Below are 16,944 nucleotides of genomic sequence, written 5' to 3'. Positions count from 1 at the left end.
AACTGTACTGTGTAGCTAGCAGCAGCAAGTTTGGCAGCATTATAACAAATGTAATAGCTTGCATTTATAATGTACAGCAAACCAAAGCACAAGAGCGGCGCTCAAAAGAGAAAGGACAAGAGAGAGTGTATGTCCGTGCGTGTGTGAGCGTATCAGCGTCCGCTTAGGTGTGGGGCGATGGGGGGGCCCAAAACAATATTTGCACCGGGGCCAATCACAACCTTGTTACGCCACTGAGCAGAATCCATCGATCGAAAAATTAATTATGACCAGTTTAAGTACTTATATGGAATTGTCAATCAACCTTTTTTTACAATTATGAGCCTCACCTTTGTTGTTCTAATCATTTTAAACCCAGATCCCCCCAATGGATTGCATTACATGTACAGCAACTGAAGGTACACCTAATAAATGGGATATGTGCCAGATCTTACAGCGTGCAGTATAGATGTGTCTATATTTCCCTGTCTTTCCTTGGAGCGTCTACACAGGTCTGGACCTTTGCTGCAGCGGTGTCATCAGTCATGCAAATTGTCCGAGAGACAAGCACTTTATAACACTTAGAGGAGGGAGGTGTTGGCCGGACAGCGCCTGGGCGGCTGAGTAATACCCCTGGACTCCTGGCTCTTTGACTTCAGGACTTACTCCTCAACTACAAAAGGCTTGTTCTCCATCTTTGTACTCTTTAACCATGGACATTTATTAAAAAAAAGATCGCTGACAGTCCCATATAAGTATGATTTATGGGAGCGCGATAAAGTTTACAATTTCACGCTCACAGAAAATGTCAACTGGCTGTTGTGATAAATGGAGGAAGAGTAATCTGGGCATTGCTTTTGCATAGCTATGTTATATATTTCAAATGGCATATTATGGCTAAAATAGAGTAGAACTACCACAATGAAAAACACGAGATACACAACAATTACGAGGGTTATTCACTCACAGAGGGACAGAGAGTAGGGAGTGGGAAGAGAGTGACATTAAGAGACAGTTTCTGTTCCATTACTGGCTCTGCAGCCGTGACAAATCCTTTATCTAATACCCTCACAACCCTCACAGCATTCATCAATTTCCAATTAGAAATCCAGACTTTAAACAAATGGGAAAGTCACCTAAAGGTCACCGGTGCTGCTGAAGGTGGCCGTAGAAAGGAACATAAGGTCAGACAATATGTAAGGACAGTGAGATTTCTGTGCTGACGCTAAGCACTGCCTGGCATTGCTGTTCAGTCATCAGACCTTAATGAGGTGAGCACTGAGAAGGAGGAAGAAAAGTAGAGAACTTTATTATATACAGCAGGTGGAATTGGCTCCCTGGGAGAATCATTGATGAAAAAAGAGCCCTTCAAGTAAAGTAATGAAGGTAGAAACTGGATCATATTATGTGGAAAGAAGGTGATGTAGGAAGCGTGTTGGAGCGAGACAGCGCAGCCGTGCTTTCATTTATCTCGCCCAGACTAACTAAGACATCAGAGCAAAAATTGGGAAACATGTCTCTGCGTGAGCCTTGAAATGCAAAGAAGGAATGTCTTTCCCTAAGACAGAATGCTGTGAATACAAAATGTATGCAATTGCAAAACGAGTCACCTGCTCTCCACCAAAAAATAGGTTAACTCTCTTCAAGTTTGCGATTTCCACAAACTTTGGTTCTTTCAAGCTATACAGAGATACGATTATATAATTTTTGCTGTTCATGTACTGTAAGGCGTGCCTCACCTGAACGAAGGGCACCCCGGAGCGCTCGATGGCCACCACCCCCACGGTCTGGCTGAGCTCCAGGTCCAGGATGAGGATCTCTCTGGGGTAGAGCAGCAGCATGTGGTTCCTCTTGGACGGCAGGTAGGACAGCTGCAGACAGTCGTTCAACGTCACCGCCTCTGCACTGCAGCGCCACAGGAAGAGGAGGACCGGGGGATGCACACAAAGTAGAAAAATCAAATTAATTTCAGTGTCAGGTAATCTGAACTGGGAAAAATGTTCTCGAAAGAAAAGGGGTTAATGATGTATTAATGTATTTCCTACGCGTTGGCCATTCTTGTTTTAGGCACAGCAAACAAGACATGTTTGAAGAGACCAAACTTTTTTTATTAATAAGTAGGAAAATAAAGTTTGTCTTATTCAGCAGACACATCGCCAAAAATATATAATAAGCCTCTACTGCAACAGCACACTTATATGCAAACACACCAATGTGATGATGGATTTAAAACAAGCTTTAAATAGGACATATTATGCTCATTTTAAGGTTCCATAATTGTATTTTGTTCCTCTAGTGTGCCATGTCTACATGCTTTAATGTTCAAAAAGGTCTTTATTTTTCCAATACTGCCTGAGCTGCAGCACCTCTTTTCACACTCTGTCCGAAACCAGAGCCCAGTCTGCTCTGATTGGTCAGCTGGCCGGCTCTGTTGTTATTGGTCATCTGCTTAGCAATGCCCGCACCTTAGCGTATTGTATACAATGTGTTGGAGAGCTACCCAATAGAAGAGCAAGCGTTACATAGTGATGTCACTAAGTTACAGAAGTAAACAAAGGACTAAAATCGAGGTGTTTCACGCAGGGTGAACTGCAAAAACTCCCTCTGGAGGGAACTTGGACTTTGTCATCTGAACTTTGATATTTCAGCCTTTGCTGAACATTCGACCGCACAAAAACATATATAACACACAGGAGGACCTCTTTAATAAAAAAAAACTGTCTCTTTCCTGACATCAAATTGATATTTATTTATGTCTTCCCATACAGAAAGATGGATTAATTAGTTATTGCTTTTGTGGCCTTTGTGAGTCACAGGCAAATGTGGGAGAACTTAAAAGTGAATATGATATAATGATACAGCATTATACCAAATTTAAAAACTGATGAATTTATTTGCAGCATCACAAAAAAAGCCATTGAATTATTTAACGTGTTTTAAAAATGTATGTTTCCTGTAAGTCCTTTCATCTGTGTTTAAGTCATTACAAATGCTATATCCATGGCAGCAGCAAGGTCTGATCTCTCCACTCTACAACAAAGGCGTCACAAATACTTAAATTCAATCAAAAGGGAACAGAGGGCAGGTTTGGCAGAATTTATGAGCAGGCCATGGTCGTTACTCATTCCTACAGCTTCATTCCTTTAGGTCACCATGAGATGAAATAAAAGAGACAAACTTTATAACACAATGGAGATCATTATCATCCGGGGGAAGGCGCAACAGATAAAATGGACTCAATTGGGTAACCTTTAGGAGTTGCTGAGCTAAATCACACTGTTACTGAAGTCAGGCAAGGCAGAGATTGGGACTGAAGCGACCAAAGGCAGAAAACATCAGAAAGAAAGAGTAAAAGAGGCTTCTGTGTATTAGATGGAATAAAATAAAAAGACAGAGCTTCAGAGAGAAAGACGAAAAGCAGAAAAAGAGAAGAGAAAGTCTCGTTAACCAAGCCATCGCAAAAAATTCAACTGTATTTCCAAAACATCACACTCTCCTCTTTGCTGTGAATAACCCATGAAGGTTGCAGCAGTCTGGGGATCAAACATAGCAGTGTTTCCCCTACCATTGTCTTGAAGGGGTGCCCTGCGCCCCCTGAAATTCAAGGTGTTTAAAAAAAAGAAAATTTGTATATATATATATACTGTATATACATATATATATATAGCACCAAATTTCAACTAATCCATATCTACTGTCACTTTTAACATTGAACATGTGCTCTTTTATTAAACAAACTAAATGCTTTCATTTTAAGTTGTGAGTTTAGTGTTTTTGACCCTAAGGAAAAATATCCCAATCCCCCCCGCTCAGGCAGCACCCCCCCCCCAAAACAGTAAACTTAGGGGAAACACTGCATAGTGATACACCGCCACATACGTGCTGCACACCCACAAAGCACATGAGGCAACCTCAGAGGGCCGCTTTTACTGTCTTTCTTCAACAGAAGTTGTATTGTTTATTCATGATAAATAAACATAAATGACCCAGAGGACCTTCAAATCAAATGCTTATACATAATGTAGTCAGATTGAGCTTCTAATGTCCACAGAATAAACTCACAAAACTTCATACTGGCAGGCAGTGGTGCATAAATTAACAATTTGGCCTTGATTCTAAAATGAGCAACAAATGTGTGCATAACTATGTTTTATGATAGAGACCCCCCCCATTTTGGCTAAGAGAAGACCAACAGCAGCTGGAAATGGCAGAGGCTTGCTATGAAATAGTTTGGTTCATTTCAGGGTTTGACCCAGTGATGTATCACATGTCCGCCAAATGGGAGGTTATGTTTTTGGCCCGGTTAGTCTGGCAGCAAGATTACGATAAATCTTCTGGCTACATTTTCATGGAACTTAGTGGAAGCATGTCTCATAGGCCAACAAAGAACTTATTACAATTTGGAGGGGATCCAAATGACAGGGCAGACACACAGATCACTTTTCACTTTCATTAAAATTGCAAGGGCAAATAATGAAATAATCATAGCGGTAGTTTTGGACAGAGAAAATTCAAATGAACGCCCCTCAAGATATCAGCTATGGTCTGAATTTAACATGTAGCAGGGGAATTGTTAGGGCAGAATACAGTATTCAATCACAGGAATGTCTTGTTACCAAGGTTATTGTATCTTACTCACTATACTGTTCACAAATGTTACGCCCTTTCAGAGCTGTATTAAGTTACTGCTAATTCATAAAGGCTCATCCTACTGCTACATTAAAATTGGTGAAACACTACGTAGATTGTTGTGAAACAGTCACAGGAAACTCAATCTATTTTTATTTGTTTGTGGTTAGTGTATGTTCATCAAATGCACAAGACAGGTCCAATGTTATTTTCTACATTTCTTCATTAGCACACTGAGAACGGCACTGTGTGCCGGTGAATGGAGGTTCCGAGGCTACAGGCTTCTACAGGCAAACAAGTTTATTGTGCCCTGCTGTGTGGAAAACTATTCGCGCTGCCTGCAGCATGAACTGATGGAAAAGCTGATTTTTGACACACTGACTTCTTTATTAAAACAACATGAGTTTGCTATGGTTGCTCTTTCCCAAATCATCAGTTGCTCTTCGGTGTATTTCTAGCAAACTAGCTGATTTCGAATGTTTGCTCATTCCCAAAATGGTGGGACATATAAACCTCATGGGTTGTTGGCAATGTAGCTTAGTGTCTGACATCTTAAGGATAAGTAGCATTAGATGTAGAGATATTACAATACTGACAAGGTTGCTCGCCTTTGTTATTGTTTGTCATATTTGTGCTGGCTAAAAGACTGATGAATAGATATCTGATGAGACACTAATGTGTATGATGTAACATGTTTCTGATACCATACATTGGTACCACTTTACAATAAGACTACCCGTATAAAAGGGTTTACGAGTAGTTTGTAATTCATTTATTAATTAGGTTGTGAACACTTTATAAATCATTAATAAGCTTTTATAAGACATGAGATAAACGGGGCAACTGTGACCGGTTGCTTGCCAAATAGAGATCCCACTTTTATCTGTACTGCTAAGCCTTATATTGGCTACTTAGCTTACTTAATCTTCTTCATCAGCCAGCATCCTTGGTATCTGTTGCTCACTGAGTTGATTCTCGCTAAGTAGCCAATATAAGGCTTAGTCATCTTGCCAAATAGTGAGCCTGTGTTGATGTATGAAAACTATGTTAGAACTGGTTTACAAATGGTTCTTAATGATTAATAAAGTGTTTACAACCTAATTCATAACCCAATTATAAACCCTTTATAAGGGTAGTCTTATTGTAAAGTGGTACCCTTACATTGATATCAGTCTTGTTTAAATCCCCCAATATATCAACCACAGGCAGACAGCACCAGAGAGGAGAGATACCGGAACGCGGACAGAGGCGTAATGATGGAATACAGCATTTTCCAGAGCAATTACACACTGCGTTATAGGTGAGGGAAGAACGTGTCACACACCAACAGAAGACACAAAGAGTGAAATGGACACGGCGGCCGAGTGGAGTGAGAGAGAATAAAGAAAAGTAAGATTAATGGAGTGGTTGTTATTAGAGCTGGTTGAGTAGGTGGACAGAGAGGCGGCTATAAATAAGCCTGTGTGACAGCCACAGCCACTCAGGCAGGAAGCAGGCAGCACATCAAACAGGCCTTTGGTCCCTGATCCACCCAAACTTTTTGTAAAGTTATGTAGTCTAACACAATTTAAATGTCAGTGTTCAGTTTAATACTTAATGGAGAAAAAAGAGGTACTTGTTTTTGTAAATTAAAGTATTGAATACAGGTGAAGTCACAACACATAATACATTCATTGATTTTAACTTCTTTAACCCTGAGAATGAAAATTCAATTTTTAACTTTGTCACATTGATCAATCTCAAATCTTGCTTGGGTAGAACAAATAAACAACCTAAGGCACAAAATGAAAACATAATCCAAAATCCATTATTATTCTCCAATAGCGAAACCTGTTATTTCATCCTTTTGACAGAAACATAATTTTCGACTTCAGATCTCTCAGGTGTGATCAATAGTTTGTTTTTTTGTTGTTGTGTGTATTCTACCAAACATAATTTCTCCCATATATAATTTCTCCCAAAGAGGCAAGTAGATTTAACCACATAGTGACATCACTTTGTAACACCAGTGCTCCAACACAATGTATGTGATTTGCTTAGGGGCGGGAAATCTCTAGGCAGTTGGCCAATCACAATAGAGCCGGCAAGCTAATCAATCAGAGCAGACTGGGCTCTGGTTTCAGACAGAGGGTGAAAAGAGGTTCTGCAGCACAGGCAGTATGAGGAAAATAAAGAGCTTTTTGAACATTAAAGCATATAGATATGTCACAGTAGACACAAAATACAAATATGAACCTGAAAATGAGCAGAATATGTCCTCCTCAAGTTATTGATAAAAAAAGGTGAAGAGCAGCACATGTTACAGAGACACAAAAGGAGTGTATAATTGGCATTCACAACCTGTCGAGAGCTCATTCAATGGTGTATTGTGCTACATAGATAGACTTGTTTACATTGTATTAACAACAAACTCATATATCATGAAATTAAACTTTTTGTCTTCATTTTTACCTGCAGCAGAGGACATAATATTATACCTACATGCAGATTCACTACAGGTCAAGGGTGTACAACAAATACAAACACTTTAGATATCCTTAGACCAAGACATTGTTTGATAACATTCTTGGAACTGCTTGTATAAAACTCAAGTGAGTTGACCCAGAGCAAAGTCCTTGATTCGAGGTTGTTCTAGTAAAACTCTTAGGGACCTTACTTAAAATGCAGAGAAGGTTGCTGGTGGATTTACTGACATATGGGAAAAGTTTTAAATTAGCAATACATTTATAAAAACAATCTGACTTACGTGGGTTTTTCATTGGTGATGAGCACTTTGACCTTGTTGAGGGCCTTCTTGGCGCCTGTGGGGGCAAGGGAGATGGCAGAGGCAGGCTTGGTGTGGGCGGGGCTTGCATGGGGGCTGGCGATGTAGACCTTTTTACCAGCGCTGCCTGGGGGTTTGGAGTGGGAGAAGTCTGTGATAAAGACTATTCCTTCACTGGTCAGCACTGCCAAAAGACAGAAAAAAAACGTTTAAAAGTTACAACTGTCAGTCAGTAAAGACAAATGGTAAAATATATTTATTTCAATTTAAAAAGGAAGTAAGCAAAGTCTCTCTCATATGAGTAATCTTAATATATCTTAAATCTAATTCCACCTCCAATTACAAAAAAATAAAACATGTAAACAGTGTATAAACAAAGGCTGAGTCACATTTTTTTCGACAAATTTGTTGATAACTTACATGCCATATTGGAGGGGTCAAAGGGGTCAAATGAGAAGGAGAGGATGTTCTCAGCGTAGCTCTTCTTCCATAGCTTGGTGCCCGTGTCTCCGTTCCACAGCACGATGTAGTTGGGAGGGTGGATGGCCAACAGTAGATCACGAGACGCATCCTGATTCCATAACCACTCCAAGTCTGGCAGAGAAAGAGCAAGAAACAGAGGGGAGAATAAAGAGTAAATTAAGTGCCAGAACAGAAAGGGCAGAGAATGATGGTAAGAGCTTCTTAATGAAAACAAATAGTCAACAACAGTTCCAAGTTTCTCCCTGGCAGGGCCCCTGGGGGTGATATCCTTCCTGTACAGAACTGAGGGACAATAAATCAATCCAAGCTTACATGAGAGGAAGAGGGGGGGGTTGTGGAAGGTATCTTACCCTGGATAGGTTTGGAGTGCTCCTGGATCTCACAATGGGCGGTGCCGCTGACCACATCCCACACTATGATCTTCCCCGAGGCGTCCCCTGAGGCTAGCCGCAGACAGTAGGGAGAGCTCTGGTTGTGGTAGTAGTTCTCCCTGGACCATTTCACCTACAAAACACCAGAGGTAACGCACAGTAAGTTCAAGTAGCAATACTACTGTGTAAAAATACACAGCTGCAAGGAAAGGTCCTGCATTCAAATTCCTACTCAAGAAAGTGCAAAAGTATAAGGATGAAAATGTATTTAACGTAACAAGCGAAAAGGACTCGTTATGCAGTATAGCCCATTTCAGAATCGTATATATTACATTATTGGATTATAGTTATTGAGGATTTTTTATTGTTTTCATAACTTCAACATTACATTTGGTAAGGGTTGGGTTTATTTGAAATACTTTGTATTCAGTTGGTTAGCTTTACATGTAATAATTAGGGCCGGGACTTTAACGCGTTAATTAAGATTGATTAATTACACAAAAATTAACGCATTTTAATCGCACTTATTTTTGTACCGCGGAACGTTTCTCACTGGATGAGTTTCAGGGGTACCGATTACACTGGAGCACCAACTAACGTTCATAACTTCAGACAACAACAAACCACAGTGAACAATAGTCGAACGAAGAAGCTGATGAGACCGCTTTGGTTGGCCCCGTGGATGGGACATTTTGTTTTAAAAAACGGACGGATGGAAGCGTCGATAAGAGCATGGTTGTTTGCAAATTATGCAAAAAGGAATTTGCATATCACCGCAGCACATCAAGCCTCAAGTATCACCTCAATGCAAAACCTATAGCAGCTAGCGTGGAAGCTAGTGTGGACGTTAGCCCGACTCGGAGTACAAGGACCCACACCCAATTCGCGTTGATCAAACAGTGGCCTATGCAACAGAGATTTTATTTTTCATCAGGATATTGGAAGAATAGGAGGGATTGAGGTCAATCACTGGCACTTTTTTATTTTATTTTAAATGGTACAGTACACTTTATGTTGAACTATTTATTACGTTGTTGGTGCAACTGGCACTTTATGTTGAACTGTTTATTGTTTTGGCCAAGGTTATTGAGAGAGTTGGACTGAAATGTATTAGATTTTTTAAATCAACTGTTGGTAAATCAACAAAGTCTGTTATGGCCTCTGAAGCAACAGAGAGATGTTTTCTAATAGTCAGGGTTTCCAATGTTCTGAATGTACTTGAAAGTATTGTGTTTTACTTAAAAAACAAAGTGTTATAGTTTACAGAAGGTCTACCTACCTATAGGCTACCTGCATCTCTGAAATGTACTATATTCCTAAATATGCTATTGCTACACTTTATGGCCAGTGTACCACCTTGAAAAAAATAAACAATGTTTTGTTGCTTAAGCTTATGTATTCAGTCATTATTCAATGGTATACTAAAATCCAGGTGAAAAAAAATTGCTTCTCACTGTTCTTAGGTCAAATATTTATATGTGATTAAAATGCGATTAATTGCGATTAATTAATTACAAAGCCTGTAATTAATTAGATTAATTTTTTTAATCGAGTCCCGGCCCTAGTAATAATATATCTTAAAACAGCAATCTCCCTTGGATTTTTTAATCCTTGAATGGCTTTTAATTTTGGTTAACTTTAATGGTATCATTGTTCATGTTTTGTTGTTTTTCTGAATCTTGCTCTGTTAAGCACTTTGCTGCCTGAAAGGTGAAAAAGTAACAAGTAACTAAAAAGTATTCGAGTAAAAAAGTACAAAATGTGCATCCAAATGATATTAGAGTTAAAGTATAAACAGCATAGAGTGAAGTACAAGGACTTCATATTTGATCTTAAGTACAGTTATTGTTATTTATTAACACAATTTTCAAAATCATTTTTGCCAGTCGCTATGGCAGTGTTCCTCAAAGTGGGGGGTCAGAGGCAGGACAGGGGGGGAGCGTGAGACCAGGAGGAAAAATTGTTATGACAAAATAAAAAAAAGTTTATAGAAAATGGTTATGACGTTGGCATGACCGGCGGAAGTTACACTTAGAAACCTTAGAAACCTATGAGGGCGCTGTAGGACACAGGTGTGCAATGTACATGTTGAGGATGGAAGGTCAATAGGCGGTGTCAGGGGGGCTGCAGGTCCCCCTAGGATAGCCATAGCACCCCCTAAGCGCCCCCAATAAATGTATGTCTTACGTGTGAAATTCATAATTTGAAAAATGATTGATTTGAAAAGAATATGCTACAGTACAGTACAAGTAAGTCTGGGTCTCTGTGTTTCATTCAAGCTTGGCTCTGTGTGTGTGGAACGAGCCATTTTGTGTGCGTGCGCGAGCGAGAGAGAGAGAGCGCGCACCGGTACCGGATATTGTTGTTGTTAGCATCTGGTGCTAGCTAGCTACGCTAACGGATATAAGAAGCTTTTTCAACAACAAGGTGGAGGGAGAACTCTCGCCTGTCAGACTGAGAGGCTCAGATAACCTCAGCTCAGTCTTTAAATTACACACTGAGATTAGTTATCTCAGTGGCTCTCAAACGGTTTTGTCCGATTAATGTAAACAATTATTTCCGAGGCAGACATTTATATGATCATTATAGGTATAAAAAATAAGAGAATAAATGAAAAACAGGTATGAAATACTATATGACAGTAAAACAAGGATACAGTTTAAAATGGGAGTGACTTGTAAAATATCCATAAAGAAAAAGAAAATATGTTTACAGTTCGGTTTCAAATTGGTGTTGAGAGATGTATCCATAGATCTCTTCATTTTGCTCTCAAAGTGCACCAGATTGATGCATTTAACTTCAATATTAAAAGAAAAATCTTCCCAGGGGAGCATGTCCCCGGACCCCCCTAGAGGAGTTTAAGTCCACTCCCCACTTATAAAAATAGCACTTTATCCCTGCTTACACTTTGAGATGAGCTGATTATCGAGCCTTCATTGTAACAGTCGCGGGTGTACTGTGTATGTGCGTGTGGGGAATGTTGCAGTACAAAATTCCAATGTAGCGACCGGTACCTTAATGGGAAACCTTAAATGTTTGAGCACCCGAAACGTCAAGCTACCCCACATCACCCCCAAAAGAAAATCTCTGGCGCCGCCACTGAGCCTGCAACCCCGTTTTGAAGAAATGTGCAGTGCAAACAGGCTCATTGCAGCCACTAATGCTGTGATAAGACACACTTTTTGGCCAAATATCAGCATTTTCTTTCTTTTCATTTTTTTGCACGGATTGCAAAGTGGCTAAGTATTATCCTTTGTTCTAGCAAAGGGATTGCACAATTGTATTAAGTTTAGTTTTTTCGAGCACACAGACTTATGGAGCATTGTTTTATTATCACTGTTCTAGCAAAGTGATTTTTTCACGTTCATATTGATGTATTTTGATAAATGTTAACTTGGCCCATTACGTGACTATTTGTGTTGGGGGGGGCCCGACTTTTTTTTTTTCTCCAAACAGAAAAACTTTGAGAACCACTGCACTACGGAAACATTGCAAGACTTTTACATGTTACCATTAAAAAAAGAAAATGATGAATTTGACTGAAAACAGAGGCAATATTGTCTGTACTGTAGGTCTATCCAGATCAGGTATTGTTCTGTATAAGTGCTTTTACATGTTAACTATGGTGCATATAAAGCAGGGTTAAGGGAAAGAAAAACGAAGCAGTTCCAAGAAACACACACCATAGAAATGTATATGCTAAAAAGACAAATGACTGAACAAGTTTGTGTTTAAATAATTGATTATGTATGTGAATAGGCATGCTCTGTGCTATGCCAACTCCTTGCTTTTTTCTCCCTTTTATTCTGCAAGCTTTCTTTTGTCGGGCTGTGTGGTGAGGAATGGCTCGCTGCTGTGGCTGCGGTGCTTTACAAGATTAAAGTGTGCTTTGCTGTGAGGAATGAGAGTCTCGGATTGAGCCCAGGCACTGATAATCACCACACGATTTATTGCCCATTATTTACCCTTCTACAAAGCACACAAACATAAACCATACACACATAAGCTGACACAAACACACATACACAGAAGGGCTATCTGTTAATACAGAAGCAACCTTTATCAGTGTTGCTTTTTAGCTTACACAGTGAAGCAGCGCTCAGTGTTTGTTCCAGAAAGCAACCACAACAACTTATCCCAAGGTTGCACAATGCTAACAATAATTCTGATGAAATTATACTCCATCAGTACGGGTGTGTTTTTATTTCATGGAGGAAAAATATTTTCTTTTGCAACGAATAGCAAAACACTTTTTCCTTAAGGGTCCCTATGACAGCTACTGTTGCTTGGAAACAGGTTGTGAATTGCAATATGGGGAAATGCATTTAATGAATTTACTGTATGTCAGACCACAAGCAAGACATGAAATAGCTAGCTAATGCACCCTGTGGTCCTTACGCTTTACTTTCAACCACTAGGTAGACCCTCCAGAAAAACGCGGGCAAAAATCCTTGATTATGCGATTAAAAATGCGGGGTTTTTATGTGATTTTATGCGGTGAAATTGTGGGAAGTTGCGAAATATGCGGAAAGTTGCGAAATATGCTAAATATGCGGGGGAAAAGAATAACACTTTTTTTTAAATATTGGGCTGTCTTATTTATTCTCTCTCACACACAACCTGCCACTAACGTTGAACCCCTTTACTATTCAATTAAACACATTCAATGTTTATTTATTGTAAAAGCAATTGGGCTATTTTAATCTCACACACACACACACACACCCCACCCCCCCCCCCCCCCCCCCCCCCCCCACACACACACACACACACACACACACACTGCTCCGCCTCATTCTGTTTTCATTTACTCGTTCGTTATCTGACCAGCTTCAATCTTGTAGGCTACTCACTTCGTTTCTTGTAGCCCTCGAAAGGGTTTTGGAGGTTGATGCCTCGGGGAACGTGAGTTGAATGGCTTTCTTGTCCGCAGCAGCAGAAAGCATTTTCGAATGTTTGAATGAATCAAAGTGGGTCGCCACCGTCGATTTTCTCTTATGATCCAACACACAGTTGCAGAATAGTTTCCCCCCACTTTTTGCCCGGTCTTTAGTAGAAATGTTCGTCGGTAAATGAGATGGATTAGATTTTTTCATTTTGGTGTTTTCTCTATCGTGTGAGCTCCACACGTTCACTCTATACAGTGTTGTTTACATTCTGTGATGCGCGAGCTGATAACGTCACGTCAAGACGAGTCAACTTTTTTTTTCTCAACTTTGTGTCGAAAAATGCGGGGATTATGCGGCCATTTGATAAATATGCGGCCTTTTAAAAATCTGCGCCATATTGCTGATTATGCGGTAAATTCTGCGATCGCAGAATCGCGTTTTTCTGGAGGGTCTAACTAGGAGACTACCTCGCCTGAAGGAAAGAGGTTAGCAGTTTAGGAGACGGGCCTGCAGTTAGCGGCTATTGCAACACGAATTACGTCAGCGCAAAGCCCAGCATCTGGGTGTCAAAGCGAGCCAGTATATAAATTGGCACATATATAAAAGACATACTGTAAGGGCAATAGACACATTAAAAGCTTACAAACCATAATACACATACATATTTGCTGACTTTAAGTGCAACAGGTATGATTCTGCATCTAGGAATCAGGTATTAAATGAACACTTTGAGATTCAGAAAGAACTCAATTGGAAAAAGAAGTGAAACATGAGGCCAAAACCAAAATGTCTTCATACAACAAACTGTTTTTGATTAGCCTTTATTTGAAATATTCTACACAAATTAATCAGTTAATTGTCTGATTACTTTTTTAGGTTTTCAGCTTGACTTATTGACAGATATCAAAGGCTATTATGTATCCAATGGAGCAGAGTTGAAAATGTAAGTCAGTTGATTGGTAAGTCAATTGAAAAAAAAAAATGTAATCTACAAAAACATTTAGAACAATTGTGAAAGTGATTAATTGTTCCACCCATTTTCAAGCAAAAAACATTTGCTGTTTGGATACCTTGACATCACTGTGAGCTGTTGGAAACTGTTGTAGGCATTCTTTTATGTATCAACAGAATTTAAGCCAAAACAAATGATACTCAAATTCAGATGAATAGTATTGAGGATACAAATATTAGAAGTTGCAGCCCTACACTGTAAATATAAACTGCTGAAAAAAGTTTACTTTGTGAACTCACCTTGACCACGTTGGCTTTGTGCCGCTCCAGCACCTGTATGGTCTGAGACGTCTTTGGATCGATGATAAGAATACTGGAGTGACATCCCTGAGCTATCAGCCCCTGCCAACCCCTACAGAAAAGGAGAGCCGAAGAGAATGAAAGAGTGAATTATGAGGTAAGTGAAAAGGAGCTGACATTTCTTCCCGACACAGACTAAACACAGAGGGTCTGTGAGTGCGCGGGCATTGAACCAAGACCACAAGACCCCAAGAAGAACATTTAAACTTTCTTTTTTTTACGAGTGTTGGGAAAATACTAAATGTACTCTTTCAAGGACAGAGTTGCATATGATAACAATGACCCAAGTGTATGACAGTGTATATGACAAGATGTATGAGTACCTAGTAAAAGAAGCATGCCACCCTGTTTTAAAGCGTATGATAAGCTATGTGGCAACGATTAACATGATGATTCAGTCTCTAGGAAGACATGACAAAGATGATCATTTCTGACGTGGTCCTCAGCTAATCTGAACAAAGCATTGAACACAGCTTTGAACCGTTGTTCCTTCAAATACAAGTATCCTGTTTTGAAACTCAAGCCGGTGACTAGTGACATTTTTCTAACAATGAGCAAAAAATCTATGACCATCCATCCACTCCATGTCTAGATCTTTTACATCTTTCAGTATGCATACGTGATGGGACTACAGAAACAGGGTATATGCAGGAATCCTGAAGTCAAATGTAATACCTTTTAAGACCTTTTTTAAGACCCTTTCCATACATTTTAAGACCTCATCGCCACTTTGAGTTCTAACCGGTTACATTGGCGACACACTTTACCTCACATTGACTTTATACAGTATTGATTGTCCTTCCTTCTTATCTTCCATCCATTTGGACGCAAACTTGCATTTTCCCATAACGATGTTTAACAACCGGCGTAAACGGACCTTCGCGCGCTATCAAGCAGTGAGCGTGCGATGTCCTGTTCAGATGACGTCAAATCCCACGGGATGCCATAAATAAACTCCAAAGATTCACACTACACACCTACGCAATGATTACATTCAGGCAAACTGTAGAATACAACCTCTTTGGACAATTTATAGACTTATTGAAAACAAGCTACAAAATGTAATACCTTGGAAAATGCTGTTTAATACTTTTTAATAGCCTTAATTTCGCTAAATTGATTTATCAACTTTTAATACTTTTTAAGACCCCGCGGACACCCTGAGAAAGGTCACAAATCAATTCCACATACAAAATGTAAACTCCAATATTAAATATGTGATTTTGTATGGATTTTCAAAGTACAACAAACTGTCTAATACAACTCAGAGGAAAGGAAGTGTGCACATTAGCTGCAAGTGAAGACAATTAACAACTTAAATCATTAATAATCTTCCATATCATTGCCACGTTTTCTACATGTATGAGGAAATGATATCCACTGAAAGCGTTTTATTAAAGATGAATGGTAAGTCTCACTTGTTATCGCATAGATTAATACATTAATCATTGCCAGCTTCATGTATGGGGAATACAACTTGGTGACAATTGGATTCCTACACCTTTTAAAAACACTTTTTAAAGAATTTTCTTGGTGCATTTTTTATCTTTTTCCATGACTTTGCACAATTTTTTATTTGAATTCTTGTATTTTATGATATATGTTGCATCGTTGGAGGAGCTCGGGTCATAAGATTTCCATTGCCATTTCTACACTGTAGCATATGTGCATATGACATTAAAACCTTTGAATCTACAACAATCCAAAAATAGTGTATTCGATATTTGACACTGACATAGTTCATTGTATTATATATTTAGCATTGATATCATAGAGGTGTTGTTAATAGTATGCCACCTAATATAAATACATAGAGAGGATAAAGCATAAGAAACACATGACATTTCAGTAAAGAGCATTCCAATACAACACATCTGCAACCTCATTAAATAACATATAATAAGGTTTAATATGCATAGTGTTTTTATCACAGGCCCGGAAATGCAATAACGCATAGGAAGTCACAGTGAAGTCGTGCTTCCAGCTGGAATACTATGGGAAGGTAAGGGTTAGAAAATGCATCAGGCCCAGCAAACTGTCACATCCCTTCACATCACATCACATGACACAGGATGCCCTAAGTGTTATGTTCTGTTGGGAAAAATCGGCATAATAATTCTTGCAGGTAGCAATAAAAGGGAACAATGTAACGTGTTGCATATATAATATAATTAGCATATATCAAACATGAAATAACATACGCACGCATTGACTAAATGAAGAAGCTACATAAAGATGCTAACGGCAGATGTGCAGTACTCACCAGTCTACAGCGGTTTTATTCTGCAAATGGAGAGTGCCAGTCAGAGTCCGAGCCGCGAGTTTGATGTTGACAGTGTACGGAATCATTGTTGCTACGCAGTATTTTTGCTACATTAATATTTGTTGACCAAAAGCTGCTAAAGTTGTTTAGCTTCAGCGCTTCGGCTCTGTTGTTGAGACTTCTAACAGGAAGTAAAACGGTGTTTTTGAATGGAACGTCGTGTAGGAACAAATCCCAGCGATGAAAGGTTCCAAA

At 39.3% G+C, this 16,944-nt stretch overlaps 1 protein-coding gene across 4 annotated transcripts in view; it reads right to left on the bottom strand.

Annotated features, from left to right (window-relative positions):
- Positions 1–16,909, bottom strand: part of wdr11 (WD repeat domain 11) — an 82,732-nt gene extending 65,823 nt beyond the window's left edge. For 2 of the 4 annotated variants that reach the window (XM_079690621.1, XM_079690622.1), the window contains exons 1-6: positions 16,690–16,909; positions 14,367–14,478; positions 8,206–8,359; positions 7,793–7,966; positions 7,355–7,556; positions 1,719–1,884 (exon numbers count right to left, since the gene is read on the bottom strand). In XM_079690621.1, the coding sequence (XP_079546747.1) occupies positions 1,719–1,884; positions 7,355–7,556; positions 7,793–7,966; positions 8,206–8,359; positions 14,367–14,478; positions 16,690–16,775 (894 nt within the window). In that variant the 5' untranslated portion in view covers positions 16,776–16,909. The remainder of the gene's footprint in view (positions 1–1,718; positions 1,885–7,354; positions 7,557–7,792; positions 7,967–8,205; positions 8,360–14,366; positions 14,479–16,689) is intronic. The other 2 variants (XM_079690623.1, XM_079690624.1) reach the window with 1 other exon arrangement.
- Between the last annotated feature and the right edge of the window lie 35 nt (positions 16,910–16,944).

Source organism: Notothenia rossii (genome assembly GCF_949606895.1).
Source record: "Notothenia rossii genome assembly, chromosome: 6".
Taxonomy (NCBI): domain Eukaryota; kingdom Metazoa; phylum Chordata; class Actinopteri; order Perciformes; family Nototheniidae; genus Notothenia; species Notothenia rossii.
Note: the sequence above shows the minus strand (reverse complement) of the source record. Positions and strands in the feature narration are given on the sequence as shown.